General features: G+C 34.6%; 1 protein-coding gene across 3 annotated transcripts in view; it reads right to left on the bottom strand.

The window, feature by feature from the left end:
* Nucleotides 1–201: 201 nt before the first annotated feature.
* Nucleotides 202–21,941, bottom strand: part of XKR9 (XK related 9) — an 86,610-nt gene continuing 64,870 nt past the window's right edge. For all 3 annotated transcript variants that reach the window (XM_027586427.2, XM_027586351.2, XM_027586491.2), the window contains 2 exons: nt 9,430–9,650; nt 202–892 (listed from right to left, as the gene is read on the bottom strand). In XM_027586427.2, the coding sequence (XP_027442228.1) occupies nt 264–892; nt 9,430–9,650 (850 nt within the window). In that variant the 3' untranslated portion in view covers nt 202–263. The remainder of the gene's footprint in view (nt 893–9,429; nt 9,651–21,941) is intronic.

The following is a 21,941-nucleotide window of genomic DNA, read 5'->3' as shown; positions in this document are numbered from 1 at the left end:
AATTCAGGCTCAAGCTGGCAACTCTATTAGGCAAGAGGGAAATGTACTTGAGTACCCAAGATCTTTAAAACCAAATGAGAAATTAATTTAAATAATAAAGTATTACTATGCTCTCTCACATTCATAGTTAATGTACTAAAACTGATCTCAAATTAAAAGCAAAAATAAATAGGCAAAAATAAGAAACAACACATAGACATAACATTTTCTTTATTAACCGATGAAACAAAAAAAATAAGAAAACAGATCTCACAAATGAATAGCTATTCCATTAGAAAATACTTCATTCTACAATCTCTTTGAACTGCTTTTCCATCAATTTCATCAGGTATTGTTTCTTCATTTCTGTCTGGGTGGAAAGTCCCATAATAAACAATAAGAAAAATAATTCCAAGGACAAGAGTAAGAGCTACAGCGATACTGATAGACATAAAATAGTCTGAATTAAAAATAGAGACTGGGGAAATCCAGAACACAACCAATATCCCCACTGTGGCCAATACCCTTACAATATAATAACAAAACATTGGACATTTAGTATTCTGTCCCTTAATATTAAAAAATGTAAAAGTAAGAATGAATCCAACAACAACTCTGTATAACAATTCCATACTTATAGAAGCACAAAATTGAGTTTGCTTTTTAAATGCCCACAATATCCCTAAAAACCAAAGAAATAATAACAGAAATAATGCAATCTTAACATTTAAGAATAAAAGAAGTACAACACTCAGCATCCAAGATAATAATGTAAACAACTTATAAAAGAGGTATGTGAATTTGGGACAGAATCCATTAAGGAGATTTTTATCAGGCAAGGATTTTCTTAAAGCTACTTGATAATCAACAGTTGACCAAGAAATAGCACAGCAAGAGACCGTAATGGCTGCATCTACAAAATAAAAAATAAAAAATAGATATACTGTTATAAGAATAATAATAGCAATATTAAATTACTATATGCCATACATGCTTTATCTTTATCTATATACACACCTAAAACACATCAAGTACTTTATATACTCATCTCACCTAATCCTTTGAAATAGATATTAATATTCCCATATTACATATGAAAGAATTGCTGCTTAGAAAATATACATATTACTTGACTTAAGTCACACAGCTAGCAAGTTGCAGAGAGCTGAGATTTGAAGCTAAATCTGTCTGATTTCAAAGTTGGTGTACTTAAATGCTATATTAGACTGCTTTATAAGATTTTAAATAAATTCACTGTACAAATTTTATTGTGCAACTGGTATAATGGAAACTGCACACTCTGGAAGTCCTTTACAATTACAGTCCTAGCTTCTCCAGTCCCTTTGGCTTTGACCTTGAATATATACTTAATTCACCTAGACACAGCATAATGGGGGACAGCAGTAAGACGGAAGGGAGGAAGAGAGGGAGGTTAAACAGAAAATTTAATGTAAGTATAAGGTATCAACAAGCTCAATTTCCCATTTCTTTAGATGATGAATCAAAAATATAAATATATTCTAAAACTTACAGATTTCTATAGACTTGATATCTTTACCCCTTTTCTCCCCCCAACAAATAACAGAAGTTCAGTATTACTTTGAAAAGGCATGCCATTAGCCCGTCAAAGCTGAGAACATTTATAAAACCGAAAGCAAAGACATCAGAGGATTAGAAAGAATTTAAAGCAGAATACAGAATGCTATTCCTTCCCACTTAGTCTCATTGGAGGTCTATATATTAGGATAAAAAAGCAATTTACTTAAATTGACCTATTGAAGAAGATTATGATGATTTTAAATGCCTTTGTCTACTCTCCTGGTTTTACAATATTCCATGCTGGACCATACAATTAGCTGGACTTTTTTCTTTCTTCTTTAATTCTAGTATATTTTAATTAAAGCACTGCTTTCCCCTAAATTGTCCTATGATTTTTTTCTCTAATTAGTTTTAACTTCTACAAAACTACATATATATAACAACTGAACAAATAAACAAAAAAAATTAATACATATAATTTAAATGTCACTAAGCTCTACCCCTCCTCACCTCTCAGTCACAGCCCCCAGAAGAAATCACTAAAACTCTTCTAACTTTTATTCTGACATTTATTGTTGTATTTATAAATAAAACAAATATTTTTTACTTTATCTGCTTTAGATACTCCTTCTTGATTTCCTCTTTGGAAAGAAGAAAATTTAGCACATATACACATAAATACACACCTTACTTGCATTTTCCTTTCCCTCTGTCTAGCCCAACAGAGTAACATCACAATTTTTGGTAAAAGTCAGTATTTGGTGTTTATCTTATTATAACTACACAAGTAAAGATTTTTTTTTTACTGCTCAGCCAAGTATTACACTGATATATTTCCTTTCTTTTAAAACTGTTCATTGTTCCTTCACTTGCTTAGTTTTTCATAACCCTATCAATATTTCTTAGGAAAATCTTCAAATTAATTAATTAGTAAAACTCCCTATATACACATCTATTAATCTGTTCCTTTTTTCTAAGAATAGGATCCTATTGGTCTAAGGTGGTTGTTTTCAAGTTTTGCTTTCTGCCTTCCCAGAACTTCCCTTCACTTCTCTTTGGTGTTAACTTCCTGTTTCCTGTTTTCAAGTCTTGCTTTAGTCTCATGTTTTGATCAAGCATTCTCCAGATATTCCTGAGAGATGTTGCACCTAAGCAAAAAATTTTTGAGACCATGTATGTCTCAAAATATCTTTATTCTACCCTCACATTTGATATACAGTCTTGCTAGAAAGAGAATTGAAAGTTAAAAAATGTGGGGTGCCTGGGTGGCTCAGCTGGTTAAGCATCTGACTCTTGATTTTGGCTCAGGTCAAGATCTCAGGGTCCTGGGATCAAGCCCCAAGTCAGGCTCTATGCTCAGCATGGAGTCTGCTTGTCCTTCTCCCTCTGCCCGCCCCCCCGCCCCTGCGTGCTCTCTCTCAAATTAATTAATTTTTTAAAAATCTTTCTTAAAAAGTTGAAAAATGTTTTGGGAGGGTACCTGGGTGGCTCAGCAGTTAAGCATCTGCCTTCAGCTCAGGTCATGGTCCCAGGGTTCTGGGATTGAGCCCCGCATCAGGTTCCCTGCTTGGTGTGAAGCCAGCTTCTCCCTCTCCCACTCCCCCCTGCTTGTGTTCCCTCTCTCACTGTGTCTCTGTCAAATAAATAAATAAAATCTTTTAAAAAAAATATTTTCGGGGCACCTGGGTGGCTCAGTCAGTTGAGCGTCTGCCTTCCACTCAGGTCAGGGTCCTGGGATTGAGCTCCACATAGGGCTGCCTGCTCAGCATGGGGGGGGGGGGTTGTTGCTTCTCCCTTTCCTCTCCCACTACCCTCCACCCCGCTCATGCACTCTCTCTCTAATAAATAAAAACCTTTAAAAAAATTTTTTAATGTTTTCCATTGAAACTTTAAAGTCATTACTCTTTAAGCTCTAATTTCAAGTAATACAATGAAGAATTTCAATGCCATTCAGTTTCTCTCACATCTCATAGAATGTTATCTTTATCCTTGCTTCTCCAAATGTTATAATGATAGGCTCAGTATGGCCATTTTTATTCACACTTTCAATCTAATAACCCACATCCTTCAGTGATACGCTGTTTTATTCTTTGGTGGTTTTGCTAGAAATCACAACATGCATATTTAATATATCAAAGTTTTATGTTAATGTTTTACTTCATAGATGGGTTTATAAAAAAAGTAATGAAGCTTAAATTTCAGGGACTCACACCTGCCCAGGTCCTTCCAAGCCTAGCAAAGCTCTAGCAATGTGTTCACTCTGTCATATATTTTTATAAGATTTGGGAAAATAAGACATTTTAACTGCAGTTGATTAAACGCCCTGTCTCTACTCCTACTTACTCTCTATTTTCCCTTGGTGTATTGAAGTGGCTGTGGTCATTTTGAAGACCTAAGGGAAACTGAGTCGAGAACACATTTAGTTTAGTTTTGAGAAATATGTTTATAAGATTTGTTTAAATAATTTAAATCTTACTAAGTGACAGAGCTAAGATTCTCAGGCAGTTTGCCTGATATTAACACTTCACAGGGCACCTTAAGCGTCTGCCTTCAGCTCAGGTCATGATCCCAGGGTCCTGGGATCCAGCCCTGCGTCAGCTCCCTGCCCTGCAGGAAGCCGGCTTCTCCCTCCCCCACTCCCCTGCTGTGTTTCCTCTGTCACTGTGTCTCTCTCTGTCAAATAAATAAAATCTAAAAAAAAAGATACTTCACTGTATTGCCATCAACAGGCCTTTGATTACTTAACATTAGGCATAATGGTCTAGCCTTTGATTACTTAACATTAGGCATAATGGTCTAGCCTTATCCAGTTGACATGATTAGTTCCCATTTCTTACTAATCTACCTGCTCTAATATATTTTTCTGATCATTTAGCTAACCTAACATTAAATCACACTCTATCCAAACTAAATTCCTTGTCTTTACAACCGTATCTTTGCTTACGTATTTCTCTCAGTCTGAAATGACCTTGTCAAATTATGCATATACAGATTATTATTTTCTGAGTTGATATTACTGACACCAGTGAAGAAAACCTAAGACTACCAATATTTACTAAATGAGACATCAATAATAAACTAGTGTTGTCAGTTCAAACAGTATTGAAAATTAGTTACTTCATGAAAAAAAATGTGATATATTCTGATTTTGTAGCACATTAGTAAAAAAACTGCCAGTGTTTTTCCAGACTTAACAATCCAAAAAATATACATATTATTAATAATTTGTGAAGTTGAAACTTTTCTAAGTTAAAATAAAAAACAAATTTCAATCAACTATGCTAAAAAACATTGAATTTTTCTATTCTCTCTACAAAATTAAAAATTATCAAGTCAATCAGAGTATGCAGCCAAAAATATTAGAGTATCAAAATAATAAAAAATATATTGCTTTTCTTCCTCTTGTGAAATTTGTGGCATTTGTCAGCTATCTGTATTTTTTTTAAATGTTTTCTTTCCTACCTTTTATGGACTGAACTGTATTCCCCCAAAATTCATATGATGAAGCCCTAACCCTTAATGCTCTATTTTGAAATAGTGCCTTAAAGAGGTTTTTAAGGTTAAATAAGGTCATAAGGGCAGGGCCCAAGTCTGATAGGACTGATGTCCTTATAAGAGGAAGAGACACCAGAGATCTTTCTCCATACAGAGAGGAAAGGCCATGTGAGGACACAGCAATAAGATGGCCATCTGCAACCCAAAGAGAGAACCCTCACCGGAAACCAACTCTGCTGGCACCTTGATCTTAGACTTCCCATCCCCAGAACTTGAAGAAAATACATTTCTGATGGTTAAGCCGTAGAATTCTATTATAGCAGCCTACACAGACTAACACAGTATCTAATTTGTTTTCATATTATATTTTTTTTCTTAAATACGGTCTCTCTAAATGTTTTAGTTTTACACTTCAAATAACCCAGATCCACCTTTCCTTTACCTTTTTTCTGGACTACACAAGGAATTTAAAACACTTTAACTCCATTATCTCCTACCAGACTTACATGTCATCACTCTCTTATACTTTCCTTCTATTTTTTTCTTAACTACATAGTATTATTTTTATTTTACAGTCTTCATTTAGATTTACTCACGTATTTACTATTTTCTTTCCTCTTTATTCCTTCTTGCATCTCAGAACACCTCTGTCCTGCATGAAGTATATTCTTTGAAATTTCCTTTAGTAGTGATATGCTAAGTCATGGATTTCTTTTACTTAGTTGTTTGTCAGATGAAGGGCTTCCTGAATCTGTGGGTAGGTGACTCTCATCATTTCTGAAATTTTTTCAGCCATTAACTTTTCAAAATTACCTCTGTTCCATTCTTTCTCTCCTCTCCTTCACAGACTCTGCTCAGATGTATATTAAACCTTCTCATCCCACCTTCCATGTCTCTTAATATCCCTTTCACATTTTCTATCTCTTTGTCTCTATAAAGTATAATCTGAATAATTTCTTCTGATCTGGCATTGAATCACTGTCTATACAGTTATGTCTTATCTGCTAAGTTTTTAATTTCAATTCTTAAATTTTTTAATTCTCATAAATTCTACTCTTTTCTTTTTCAAATACACAATTCATTTTTTATAGTTTCCTATATTTTTCAGTTCATTTACCTCTCTCAACACAATAGGATGTATGTCTTATACTTTGCAACTGTTAATTTCCAATATCTAAGGGCTTAATAAGTTTTTTTCTATTTCTGCTGTTCTTACTCATGATGCCTTATTTCTTTTGGTGCTATAAATTACTGTAAGCCATTCATTTTCCTTGGAAAACTATCTGTGAAAACGACCTGAGGCCCAAGAGTAAGTGAATTCCTCCAGGGAGGATTTACACTTGTTCGTGCAAGATGGCTAGGGTCATTATCAGTCTGGGACCACTTTAAACTATATTCATAGCTTGGCTTTTATTAGTTTGTTTTTGGGTTTTTTTGTTTTTTGGACTAAAGATGAGAATTTTGATTGCAAAATTGTTATATTGTTATGTTTCCCTGCTCTACTCAGCAGCAAGGCAATATTCCTTGCTATCTCTTGAAAGTAGATACTTTTGCCCTGAGGAGGGTACCTTTTGGGGTAACATTTCTACAGATTAGAACTTCCTATCAGACGTCCCTTCCTTATGAGGATTGAGTTTTGTCTTCAGTCCACACACTGGAAGCTATCAAAACTGAATCTGCTACTTACAGGTTTGGTTAAAAAGCAAAACAAACAAACAAAAAACCCTCCAGGGATAAATGCCTTCGGAATCTTATTTAACCCTGTGTTCCCACTTTCAAGTATATTTTGGCCTCTCATATCAGACTGTTTTATGGTTTTATGAAGACTTTCAAAAATAACCAATTGTTTTACATATTTTCAGAGAGAGGATTAATTCAAATAATTTAGACTTTCAGTGGTAAAGTTTATTTAAATAATCTGTTTTCCATCTGCTTTCCATCTTCTAAACATTTGTTGATATTCTAATCTGCTATTCTACTTTACATTCTCTTTGTCCTTGTGGATTTATACGGTTTTTACTCCTTCACTCCCCTTTTTAGTATAATTTCAGGAAAGTGCAAAGATAAAAGAATATGTTCAGTCTTCTGAAGTACTTCTATATATAACCTGATTTTTTGTACATTTTATTCTTCCTGATTGTCAAAACAATATATGAGTACCACAGAAAATTTTTAAATTCAGGAAAGTTTAAAGATGAAATAAAATCATTCATAATCCTACTACCAAGAAGCAGCCACAGTTGACGTTTTGCATGTTTTCTTCCATTCCTATATAATTTCTCTGTATCCTTAAAAGTATGATAGAAAATTTGGCAATCAAGAGCTTTGCATTGTGGGAACTCTTTCCTTTCTCTCTCCTGGCCATTTTGGTAGCTGCTTTTGGTTGGGACCGTCCCACATCTAAGGCAAAAAGATGGTGGCCACAAAGAAGATGAAAAAGTCGCTGGAGTCAATCAACTCTAGGTTCCAACTCACTATGAAAAGTGGAAAATATGTGCTGGGGTACAAGTCTCCTCTGAAAATGATCAGACACGCAAAGCGAAACTGGTCATCCTCGCCAACTGCCCAGCCTTGAGGAGATCTAAAATAGGAATACTACACCATGTTGTCCAAAACTGGTGTCCATCACTACAGTGGCAATAATATTGAATTGGGCACAGCATGTGGGAAATACTATAGAGTATGACACTAGCTATAACTGATCCAGGTGATTCTGATATCATTAGAAGCATGCCAGAACAGACTGGTGAACAGTAAATCACACAAAATTTTTCTTTAATAAAACTGACCAGAGCTTGTTTTAAGAAAAAAAAAGTATGATAGAAAATTTCATAAATTTTTTGCCTGAATTTTATTTTAGAATTACTTTTCTATGTCATTAAAATTTATTTATAAATACTATTTCTAGTGGCTACATCATTTTTATACTAACAGTCTATAATTAGATTTCTCATTTTTTGCTATTTTTAACTAACATCTCAACTTCTTACTTCAAGAAGAAACTAAAGGATGGAGGATAGAACACTAACATAAAGAGAGCTGTTACTGGATCCCACTGCTGGTATGGATGCTGTGTACTACTTGGAATCATCAGAAAATCTACCATAATACAGGCTGTAAGCTCTAAATGTCGAACTTCTAGCTTCAAGAACTATATGATATAGAACTTTTAAGCACAAACCCACAAATTCTTTGAATCACAAGGAATACAAAGTCTCATAAGTATATTCTCTTTGATGTATTACTAACAATCAAAGTAAAGGTAAAAATATTAGAAGGGACCACAGTCTAGAGGTTTATGGGAAATTGGAAACAAGAAGACTGTTTGAGGGAATGAACTGATCTCACAGGTGACTCTAACATAGAAGGAACTCCAGGGAAAATGATAATCTGTTCCTCTGAGATGAATCCAAGTATACACAGAACCAGAGTCATTAATGAAAACTGGGGCTATTATTTAGCAAATGGGTTTTTTTAACATCTCAAATTAAATACCTAAAAAGGTTTTTTTAATGAAAACACCAATTGTCCTTTAAAAATGAACATTTCACCTTGATGAGGAAATCTGCTAGAGAGGAGGAATATATTGGCCAACTTACAAAATTTTCACAATTTTGTGGTGTTTGCACTTTCATCCAATGATTCCAATTCTGGGAATTTACCCTATGGATATACTTCACACATGCAAAATGATTCCTGCATAAGATTACTCATTGCAGCATTTTTTTTACAAGAGTAAAATATTAGAAACAACCTAAATTAACATAAATATAGGGCTTGTTAAATAAATCATGGTACATACATAACTTGTAATACTATGCAGATAATAAAAATGAATGAGAGAGTTATTTCTGTATTGATATGGATAGATCTCCAAGACATACTGTTAAGTGTAAAAAGCAAAGACAATTTTTATGTTATCATTTCTGTAAAAGAAAAAAGAGGAAAAAAGAATATAGATTTTTAAAAACATTTTCTGAAAGAATCATCAAAAAACTAACAATAATAGTTTCCTTTCTGGGCAGACAAAAGAAGAAATGGGAAGAAGGGAGAGGGAGACAATATATCTTCATATACTTTTTGATATTTCCACAATATACTTCTTTTCAAAAAAATGAATAATTCTAAAAAGTAAAAAACTGTAAGAAAACTTCCAAAACCTTTTAAAGAGTTATGTAGTTGAGGGGCTCCTGGCTGGCTCAGTCAGTTAAGCATCTAACTCTTGATTTCGATTCAGGTCATGATCTCAGGGTTGTGAGATCAAGCCCCATGTTGGGCTCCGTACTGGGCATGGAGCCTGCTTAAAGATTCTCTTTCTCCCTCTCCCTTTTTCCCCTCCCCGCCCACAAAAAAATATTGAAAAAAAAAAAAGATCTCAGAGCATCCATTTAACACAGGGTGTTATGAAAGACTTACACTGACTGAAATTTGCTTGACCATGTTCCAGAAAGGTGTAGAGCTGCAAAACAAGTTGTGGGCAGCCTTCCAGGTAGGTCTCAAATAGCCTGAGCATGCTCAAATCAGTCATTCTATCTATAACTTCTTTATGTGGATCAATTTGTTCTTCCATAAAGTTATTAGTTTTGCTGCTATTTTTGAAAGCCACATGATAACCCTTTTTCAAGGCAAACCAATACCTGCAAACACAAACATTTATCTTCAGTAAAATATTCTTTGTAACATGTTAATATACATAATAATTTTGGAAAAATTAACATGTTTAAGTACAGAATTTTCTGGGGTGCCTGGGTGGGTCAGTTGGTTAAGCGTCTGACTTCATTCAGCTCAGGTCATAATCTCAGGGTCCTGGGATCAAACCCCATGTCAGGCTCCTTGCTCAGAGGGGAATCTGCTTGTCCCTCTGCTCCCCACCCCACTCATGTGCACATGCACGTACTTTCTCTCTAATAAATAAAATCTTTAAAAAAAATTACAGAATTTTCCCACAAACTTTCTCCACTACAAATTTCTTTCAAATCTGTGAATATCTCATGGTAGCTTTATTGCAATTCAAACTCCATAAACTTTGGGGCACCTGAGTGGCTAAGTCAGTACAGTGGCTGCCTTTGGCTCAGGTCATGATCCTGAGGTCCTGGGATCGAACACCACATTGGGCACCCTGCTCAGCAGAGAGTCTGCTTCTCCTTCTCCCTCTTCCTCTGACCCTCCTCCCTGCTCATGGTGCTCTCTCTCTCTCTCAAATGAATAAAAAAACACTCCATAAACTTTAAATGCATATTTGATAGGCACTGTATGCTAGCACTGTTAAGCATACATGATCTCAATTTATCTTCATAGTAATTATGTGAGATGAGTAGGTATCATTCCAATTTCACAGATGAGAAAACTAAGGATGAGAACGGTAGAGTGATTAACTAAAAGTAAAGGGCAGACCAAGACTCCAAACCTAGATCTTATGATTCCTAGTCTTAACCACTACCTTCTGAAAGACAAACTGCAATTTTCAATTCATGCAAGTTATCTTAACTACAAGACAGATACATGCTTTTAAAATGTCAAAGTTGAAGATGAGACTGAACCTAGCAAACAATTACTCAATATCTACAAGGCGCTAGGCTCTTTGACCATTACCATCCTAGAAAATATGTAATTTCTCAAAGGCTTTTAAAACACCCTTGTTCAGGCTCTTCTTTTCAAAGAATTTTAAAATGAACATGAGTTATCATCATACAAGTAAAACTAATAATAAAACATACTGAGACACTTATTTGAAGAAATTTGGGGCTAGCAAAAAGGCAACAAGGATTCTAGCCCAAAGTTTATCAAAACTCTTTATTCCTCAGTTTCCTCATATAAAAATAAGGGCAGTGATACATAGCTTGTTTCAGTTGGCCCCTTCTGTCAACGTTTCCCATTTCAGTAAATGGTACTAACATTTACCATGTCACTCAGACCAAAAACATGGAAATAATTTCCAACTCCTTTATTTTTTCTCATACCCTAAAAAAATTCTTCAGCAGGTTCTCTTGGTTCTGGCTCTATCTTCAAATATATCCAAATCTGAACACATCACACATCATCACTTCCACTGCCTCAATCCTAATTTAAACAGCCAACATCTCTGGTCTAGATTACTTCAACAGCCTCATAACTGGTCTCCGATTCTACTCCTGCTCCCTATGCATCCTATTCTGTACATAGCATCTAGACTGAACCTGTTAAACACAATTCAGATGTGACTCTGCTGAAAATGTTCCAATGAACATTTTGTTCCATCAAACTTAGAATAAAACCCAAAGTCCTTACCATATTTTAAAAGGCCCTTCATAATCTGCCTCACACACACTACCCCCACTACCTTTCCATCTCATTTTTCTAGCACTTCCAATATACCCTTCTTGCTGTTTTTCCCAACTTAAAGGCTTTTGTCTTTGCTACTCCCTCTGCGTGGAACTCTTCTGGGTCTGATGTGGTAGATGTTGGTCCAGGAAGTTCTGCACATGCATGGCACCATCTCCCATGAACACCCATGGGAGGTCATGGCTGATCTCTACTTCTACAGAGATTCTGAAGAGATTGAAAAAAAAAGAGCAGGCTGCTCCTAAAAAGGCTGTGACCAAGGAGGAATTTCAGGGTGAATGGACTGTTCCAGCTCCTGAGCTCACCACTACTCAACCTGAAGTAGCTGACTGGTCTAAAGGCATGCACGTGCCCTTGGTGCCTATTTAGCAGTTCCCCACTGAAGACTGGAGCGTTCAGTCTGCCACTGAAGACTGGTCTGCAGCTCCAACTGCTCAGGCCACTGAATGGGGAGGAAAAACCACTGAGTGGTCTTAAGCCACTCTTCCACAAACTCTTAAACAAAATGGAAATAAGGCTGACAGTAATTAAACAGTTTCTTATAAAAATGAAAATTTAAGTGGTGCCTGCGTGGCTCAGTCAGTTGAGCAACTAACTCTTGATTTCACCTCAGGTCACGATCTCAGGGTCATGGGATCAAGCCCCACATGAGGCTCTGCGCTCAGCACAGTGTCTGCTTGTCCCTCTCCCTCCCCCCATTTGTGCATGCATGGTCTCTCTCTCACTCTCTCTTAAATAAATGGGTAATCTTTAAAAAAAATGGAAAATAAAATTTAAAAAAATTTTTTAAAAAGAAAATTTACAAATTTACTCCTTAACGTCATTCAGGTATCTACTCAAATGCCACTTCCTCACAGAAAGTCTTTCCAGATCACACCATCTAAAATAGTACTATTCTCCATCATATTCTCTTTATCCTGTGTTTTTTCATCACCACTTGACATATTACTTATTTTTATCTTTACCTCCTCACAAAAATGAAATCTACATGGGAGCAGGGATTTTGTTTTGTTTTGCTATATCCTAATCAACTAGAACAATAGCTGGTACATAGTAGATTTTCAGAAAATATTTACTGAATGAATTAGTAAATTCATATTTACTAATATGAATACTTAATACTAAGCTCATATTTCTTCCATAAAGAGACAGTAGATAGGAAAGAACTTTGAAAAGCTGGATGTAAAACACAAATATAAGATACTCCTATCATAAACAAGATATATACATACATGGATATACAAAGATTCATTATGTGGCAAACGGAAGTATGTTTTTAGGGGAAGTGGGTAGGGGAATAGAGTAATTGGGTGATGGGCATTAAGGAGAGCACTTGATATAATGAGCACTGGGTGTTATATGCAACTGATGAATCACTAAATTCTACCCCTGGAACTAATAATATAGTATATGTTAACTAAATTGAATATAAATTTAAAAAAATTTTTAAGTATATTTTTATCACAGTTTCAAATAACATGGTCTATTATATTCATTGTGGGCTAGATGCCAAGGCAGAAAGTCTACAAAAATGATGGTGTGATCTCCACTTCAATGACCTTACAACCTAATAGGAAGGTCAAGCCTGTAAACTATTAGCTGCAATACAAGGCAGAAGAAATAACTACTCAATAGAAATGTAAATACTCTGTTGTAAAAGTACAGAAGAAAAAAATGATGAACACTCCCTAGAATTTATAGGTGCAATTTACAGGGAAAGTTGTGTTTGAGTCTTTTCTGGGTATCTGGCACAACAGAAAGTTCCCATATGTATATTATATAATACTATTATGTAATACAACATCATGTTCCTGTTCCTAAAGTAGATTATAAACTTTTCACAAATATTAACAGGTACATACCCACAGCATAGAGTGGGAGAGGTAGCAAAGCACAGTGGCTAGGAGTACAAATTCTAATAAAGCCAGAACACCTGAGTTCAAACCCCAGCTCCATCACTTCCTAGCTTAACCCCTCTGCTCCTGAGTGTCCTCATCTGAAAAATGGAAGCATTCATCATATCCACCTCACTGAATTGTGGTGAGGAAAGTTAATACATGTAAACTGCTTAGACCAGTACCTGGCACATGTTAAGTACCATATAGGTGACTATTAAACAAACAAAAAAATAGCTGTTTATAGATGTTCACATTAACATTTTCAGTAACTTTAGGGAGCAATTTTTCCAATTCTGTAGCAATTAATGGAAAATCAATACAAAGTTCTGCTTATCTAAAGGATAACTTCATGGGAAAGGGGAGTATGAATATAATTTTTTAGTCAATAAGATATTGTTTCAGTTTTATGGAACAAATGATTAAGAAGCCAAAGGAAAAAAAAGGGGGGAGCTTTCTTATATTTTGTCACAACATATTCTTTTATTTGAGATAAAAAGGCACCAGCTTCTACTATTGATGGATTACTTTATATCAGGCTAATCCTCCTACTGATGACAGTGATAAATTCTAGACAAAACATAAAAGAGAACAAAGCACAGAAGAGGAACCAAAAGTAAGAAGAAACAAGAGGGCATTCAACCCTTGAAAAAAGGGCATCATACTGTATGAGACACACATTTATCTGGCTTTTCCTCTGAAGACATCCCATAGCCCAAAGGGCACAAAGCAGATACAGCTCAAGCAGAAAATCAAAATATTACTGGCCCAAAGAACCAAAGGACTGGGTTTGAATCTACCAGAATGGTTAGAAATTAAAGGAGGGGGGGGAATCTCAGGAAAGAGGAAGCCACAGAGTAGAGAACACCCAAGTCTGCATATACTCTCCTCTGATACATGGTTGAGCCCTTACTATGTTTGTGTGGGATAAGACTCCAAGGAACTGAGGAAAATTTCACCAGAAAGAACCTAAGCAAAGATTTCAGCAGCTGTCTGCCACAAGGAAGAGTCTAGAGTTTGAGTTCCACCAAATTAGAGGGGCTTGGTAGATACTTCAGGCATTCCAATGAAACCCCAAAAGAGACATGCTTTAGGAGTAAAGACCATATTTCAGGCCTGAGAGATTTTTCCTTGAACTAATAACAAAATCAAAATACACCTTCCCTAACAAAACCTAAACCAAGCCTCTGTAACACAACAAGGTAATTTGCCAATAATTTAACATCTGCTTTTTCTTCAGTGGAAGATAACAGAAACTAGTCTCTACAAAATCTCAATCACAATGTCCACTACACAATAAAAAATAACTCGACATGCAAATAAACAGGGAAATGTGACTTATACAGACGAAAATCAGTTAACAAATAACATCAGTTACTAGAAGCATACCCATAGATGACTCAGATGTTGAAATTAGCAAACAAACTAAAGCACAGAGGAAAAAACTGGGGAAAAAAGAGTCACAGAATCTCGATAACACAGGTGTACACAAGTCCCAAAAGAAAAAGAGAGAGATGATGGGGCAAAAAAAAAAAAATTACTTGACAAAATACTAGCCAAAAATATTTTCTAAATTTGACCAAAAACAACATATAGATCCAAAAAGTTCAAAGAACCCAAACAGGAAAAATACAAACAAAACCATACATAGGCCCATCATACTCAAATTGCTGAGAATTCAGTATAAAAAGAAAATCGCAAAAACAGAGAAAAAAGATATATTCCATCCTGGGAAACAAAAAGAATGTTAACTGACTTCTCACCAGAAACAACAAAAACCAGAAGATGACTATATCAGTAGTCACGGAAAATGTAAATGGATTAAACACTTCAACTGAATGAGACTCTCAAACTGGATAAAAAAATCAAGATTCACTTTTGGTGCTTTGCAAGAGATTCTCTTTAAACTTTTTGGTTTTGATCAAATTTCAAACAGATAGTTTGAAAGGAAATTACCAAAAATTGTTGGTATGGTTATATTAATATCTCAGACAAAAGAGACTTCAAATCAAGGAATATTACCAGGGATAAGGAGGGTCATGTCATAGCGATGTATAAGAATCAATTCTTCTTGAAGACATCTGTATGTACCTAATAATGGAGCTTTAAGATACCGGAAGCAAAAATTGTCAAAAATAAAAGGAGAAAAAGACAAATCCATAATCTTAGTTGAGGATTTTAACACTTATCTCTCAGCAATTGAAAGAAAAACAAGGTCAAAAAATATATATAAGTAAGGATATAGAAGATTTTAATAACACTATCAGCTTAATCATCCTAATTTACATGTATAGAACACTACATTCAACAATGGCAAATTATAAATTCTTTTCAAATGCACATGGAATATTCACCAAGTTAGACTCTGTGCTGGGCCTTAGAACAAATCTCAACAAATTTAAGAAGGGTGTGTTCATACAAAGTATGTTCTCTGACCAAAACAAAATTAAATGAGAGATCATCAACAATAAGATATCTAGGGAAATCCCCAAATATTTAGAGTTTGTAGTAAAAGGTCCAGATCCTAAGGTTTCATAAATACTGCAACCTAGGAAATCTGAACATTACTAAAAGACCTCTCTCTAAAGAGTTTCAGATAGAAAATAAATAAGAAAGACGGTCCAACTGTTTAATGCCCATTTAAGAAACTCTAAAAAGAAAGAAGGAAGAATCTACAAGAAAAGGAGATTCATCTCCCATTGTACTCTATTTTATACAATTTGAACTTTTTTTTACAATGTATTTAAAAGGAACAAAAATAACACCCATATTTTAAATAATCCAAATGTCTTTCATATACCCATCAAAAGGAAAGTCTCCTTTGGCAAAGAAAAAGGTTTTATCACAAATCATACATAAAATGGAAATGCAAAAGTGTCATCTAATTTATATTCTGGAAAATGAAACATTCTTCTCCACAGACCCCTGAGCAGTAACAGCATACTTAGTAAGAACAGGCACTTATATCTAATAAATAATTCATGTTAATATTCCTTGTCTTTCATCTACCAACACAAACTCAATTTAGCTATCCTATAGGGAAATGAATCCATAATTTAGTATATCTCAAGTTTTTCTATACTTAGTCTGCACAATCCCTAAGATAATTTGGCCCATTTTTACTGTTTTAAGTCTTGCTCATTTCTCGCTATTTGTCTCAGTATTCTGCCACTTCCTACACTAACATACAAAGATAAAGAAAAAGAAAGACAAAAAGAAGGAAGTGTCTTTGTTTATCTAGCTGGCATTTTTCACTAATAGCCAACCTAATTCAATTTTTCCTTTTTCCTTTTGTCTAATTATTTGAACAGGCAAAATATTTACATAATTCAAAAATCAAAAAAGTTATTCACTGAAAAAAACTTCATCCCACTCCTATGACCCAACTACCCAGGTTTCATGCTCCCCAATGACCACAAGAATTCACTGTTAGTAGTTTCATGTGTACCCTTCTAGAGTTTGTTTATGCATATGCAAGCAAGGTTATAACCAAGTATATAAGCCTTTGACCGCCTTCTTTTACACAGATTGTAGCATATCAGAACCGCTGTCTGCACTTGTCTTTTCACTTAAAAATACTTCTTAGACAGTTTCTTCAACAAATGGTGTTGGAATAACTGAACAGCAACATGCAAAAGAATGAAACTGGACCACTTTCTCACACGATACACAAAAACAAATTCAAAACAGATTAAAGACATAATTGTGAGATAGGAATGTATCAAAATTCTAGAGGAGAACACAGGGAGTAACCTCTTTGACATCAGCCATAGCAACTTCTTTCTAGATATATTTCCAGAGGCAAGGAAACAAAAGCAAAAATAAACTATTGGGACTTCATCAAAATAAAAAGCTTCTGCACGGTGAAGGCAACAATCAACAAAACTAAAAGGAAGCCTGTAGAATGGGAGAAGATGTGCTAATGACGTATCTGATAAAGGGTTAGTATCCAAAATACATAAAGAACTTATCAAACTCAACACCCAAAAAAACAAATAATACAATTTAAAAATGGGCAAAAGCCATGAATAGACATTTTTACAAAGAAGACATCCATGCCTAACAGACACATGAAAAGACGCTCAACATCACTTACCATCAGGGAAATCAAAACTACAATGAGATATCACCTCACACCAGTCAGAATGGTTAAAATTAATAACACAGGAAACAGGTGTTGGTCAGGATATGGAGAAAGGGGAACCCTCTTACACTGTTGGTAGGAATGCAAACTGGTACAACCATTCTGGAAAACAGTATGGAGGTTCCTCAAAAAGGTAAAAATGGAACTACCTTACACAACCCAACAATTACACTACTAGGTATTTACCAAAAGGATATAAAAACACTGATTCGAAGGAACACATGCACCCTGATGTTTACAGCAGCACTATCAACAATAGCCAAATTATGGAAAAAGCCCAAATGTATATGCACATATACATACAATGGAATATTACTTGGCCATCAAAAAGAATGAAATCTTGCCATTTGCCACAACCTGGATAGAGCTAGAGTATTATGCTAAGTGAAATAAGTCAGTCAGAGGAAGACAAATACCATATGATTTCACTCGTATGTGGAATTTTAGAAACAAAACAAATGAACATAGGGAGAAAAAAAAAAGAGAGGCAAGCCAAGAAATAGACTCTTAGCTATAGAGAACCAACTAATGGTTACTGGAGGGGAGGTGGGCAAGGGGGATGGGTTAAACAGCTGATGGGTTATTAAGGAGGGCACTTGTGATGAGCACTGGGTGTTATATGTAAGTGATGAATCACTAAATTCTATACCTGAAACTAATATTACACTGTATGTTAACTGTTGAAATTTAAATAAAAACTTGGACAGAAAAAAATACATCTTGGAGATCTTTCCATTTCAGTACATAAAGTACTTAACACTCTTTGTAATAGCTATGTATGCCATTGCCTTGGATATACCATAAACTCTACCAGCAGACGTTTAAACTGTTCCCATTTTTTCACTTTTACAAAAAAAATTGCTATGACTGAAAAATTGTGTACATATGTCATTTTACATGTATGCAAGTATGATAAATTCCCAGAAGAGAAACCTCTGGCCTGAAAGTATATGCATCTGAAATATAATCAAACTGCCCTCCACAGGGGATTGTACCAATCTATACTAACATCAACAAAATATGAGAGACCTGCTTTCCCATGCCTTTCCAAGAGAGTATATTATCACCTGGATTTTTGCCAATCTGGCAAATGACAATATATCAGTGAAATTTTAATTAGCATTTTTTAAAATTATGAACAAGGCTTAGCTTCTTTCACACAATTTAAAAGCCTCTTGCATTTCCTTTTTTATGCACTACCTTATTCTTTTCCCACTCTTCTACTGAAAATTCCCATTTTTTATTCTATTTCTAATATATGTTTCTTGTACTTTTGACTTTAGAAGCTCCTTAAATATTAGAAAACTAGCCCTTTGTTGGTTATAAGTTGCAAATGTTTTTCCCTGTTAATGTTGCTTTGCTTTTTGCTTTGCTTTTGTTTTTGTTTACTTGGGGAATTTCTGTTTTTGTGTATTGACATGGATTTTTTTATAGGTCTAACCTATAACTCTTAGAGTTTATGGGTTTTGAGTTATGGTTAGAAAGTCTTTCCTGATTCCAAGGTTATAAAGGAATTCTCCCATGTTTTCTTATAATACTTTTTTTTTTGCTTTTTTAAATATTTGATTCAGTTGGAATTTATTCTGGAGTCTGGTATCTTACCTGGAAGTATAATCCATAACATGCAATCTTAAATTATCCCAACTCTAAAGTTACTCAAAACTTTACTGTTCTTATGCTGCATATACTTGCTATTATTTCCTCTTACTTCTATTCTGGTGTGTATTTCTACAATCTGTGTGGTCTTTATATGGCATACAGACAAAAAATTCTTTTCTTATCCTTGTGGTTTGAATTTAGAGGTGTGGGGGAGCAGGGCTACTCTGGAAACAAAACTCTTCCAATTTATCCTTTCAGATGTTCTGTCTAGGAGGAATTAGAACCCATATTTTGTCACATTAAGACTGGGAGGCTGGGCGCCTGGGTGGCTCAGTTGGTTAAGCGACTGCCTTCGGCTCAGGTCATGATCCTGGAGTCCCGGGATCGAGTCCCACATCGGGCTCCCTGCTCAGCGGGGAGTCTGCTTCTCCCTCTGACCCTCTTCCCTCTCGTGCTCTCTATCTCTCATTCTCTCTCTCTCAAATAAATAAATAAAATCTTAAAAAAAAAAAAAAGACTGGGAGGCTGAAGACATAAACTGCAACAATTTTAAAGTTTTCCCAATACCCAACTCTATGTTTCTGTCGAGCTATTTCTAAAGATTTCACCTTCATCACAGAATAGGCTAAACCCTTTTCAAGATCATGTGCTACGCTATGGCATGGACTTAGCCTGACTTTCATATGAAGGTCCAATTATAAGTTACATAGGCTTTTTTCCCCAAATTGCTACCTAGTTGTTCCAACATAACTAAATTACAGAGCAAAAAATCATTAAGAATGTAGAATCTCTATATGACACTATCAACTACATTTACTAAATTTCATTTATAGAATACTACACCAACCAACCACAGAACACATATATTTCAATTATATATGAAGTCATAAAGATGGACCATATGTTGGGCAATAAAACGAACCAAAATAAATTATAAGAGATTGAAATGTTAAAAGTATGTTAGCTGATCATAACGGAATTAATTAGAGATCAATATCAAAATATCTACAAAAGATGTGAACACCTGAAAAATGTTTTAAATACACCCTAACACTTGGGTATAAGATGAAATCACAAAGAAGGAACAACCACTTTTTGAACTGATGGATAATGATATGTAGTGTTTTTACATCGTTGTGTTTATTTAAAGACACAACATATCAAAATGTCTGGAATGTAGCTAATTCAAGGGTTTGGAAAATTTTTATAACTTAAATGCTTTTATTAGAAAAGAAGGAAGGGTTAATAGTAATAATATCGGTTTCCATAGAAATGAGGTAGAAAAAAGAAAGTAAGCTCTAAGTATATAGAAAGAAGAAAATACAGATAAAAGCGAAAATCGAAATTAGTAAGAGACAAGGAATAGAAAAAAATTAACAAAGCCAAAATTTTGTTCTTTGAAAAGGCATAAGAAATTGATAAACCTCAAACAAGACTGCTGAGGAGTAGGGAGGAGAAAGAAGGTTAGAGAATACAAAATGCCAATATCAAGAATAAAAAAGGTGACATCACTAAAGATCCTATAGAGATCAAAACTATAACAAGGGAATATCAGGAACAACTTTATACCAATAAACTGAACAACTCTGACGAAATGAAAAAATTTCCTGAAAAACACAACTTACTAATACTGACAAAAAATCAAATAGAAAATCTGAAAAGATCTATATCAAAGAAATTAATTTGTTCTCAAAAATCTACACGTTAACTCCATCCAATACATTTTTTCAAGCAATTATGGAAGAAATAGTACCAATCTTATACAAACTCCTTCAGAAAATAAAGAAGGAATACTTTCCAACTTCTGTTATGAGGTTACCATAAAACTAATCTAAAACCTGCCAACACTATTAAAAGAAAATTGTAAAATAATATCCCTCATGAGCATGGACACCAAATTTTTCAACAAAATATTTGCAAATGGAATTCAGCAATGTATAAAAAAAAATCATGATCAGTTAGGGTCTATCCCAGAACTGCAAAGTTGGTTTAATAGTCTTAAGTCAATTAATGAAAAATGAATTAATGAAAAACCATACGATCATCTCAATAGGCACAAGGAAGATATTTGACAAAATTAAACATCAATCCATTTTTAAAAAACCTCTCAAGAATATTAAAAGAGAATGAAATCTCTTTAATCTGATAAAGCGCAGCTACGAAAACCCTACATGTCACACCAAACTTAATGGTAAAACATTCAACACTTTATCCCTGAGATCAGGAACAAACCGAAAATGTCGCTGTCATCACATCTATTCAACATTTTACTGGAAGACCCAGACAGAGAGAATGAGGCAAGACAAAAAAAATAAAAGGAATAAATATTTTTATTTTTTTTAAAGATTTTATTTATTTATTTGACAGAGAGAGACACAGCGAGAGAGGGAACACAAGCAGGGGTAGAGGAAGAGGGAGAAGCAGGCTCCCCGCCGAGCAGGGAACCCAATGCAGGACCCAATCCCAGGACCCCGGGATCATGACCTGAGCCAAAGGCAGATGCTTAACGACTGAGCCACCCAGAAGCTCCAAAGGAATAAATATTTTTAAAAAGGAAATCAAACTATTCCTATTTGTAAATGACATGATGATTAACAGAAAATACCAGAAAACCAAACAAACAAAAAACTAATAGACTGAGTTTAGCAAGGTCTCAGGAGGTAAGTTAGAAAAAAATCAATTGTATTTCTACTAAATGGAAACAAATAATTGAAAAAAATGAAATTTTAAAGACAATGCCAGTTACAATAGTTGGAAAACTGATTCAAAATTTATGTGGAAATACAAAGGGCCTAAAATAGCCAAAATAATTTTGAAAAAGAACATAATGAATATATGACTTCAAGACCCAACTATATGTTGTCTAGAAGAAATCCAGTTTCAATATAAAGATACATACAGATTGAAAGTAAAGATATGTCAAGAGAATGAGAAGACATGTTACAAACTGGGAGAAAATATTTGTGAAA

This window comes from Zalophus californianus, chromosome 4 (assembly GCF_009762305.2).
Source record: "Zalophus californianus isolate mZalCal1 chromosome 4, mZalCal1.pri.v2, whole genome shotgun sequence".
Lineage (NCBI taxonomy): Eukaryota > Metazoa > Chordata > Mammalia > Carnivora > Otariidae > Zalophus > Zalophus californianus.
Note: the sequence above shows the minus strand (reverse complement) of the source record. Positions and strands in the feature narration are given on the sequence as shown.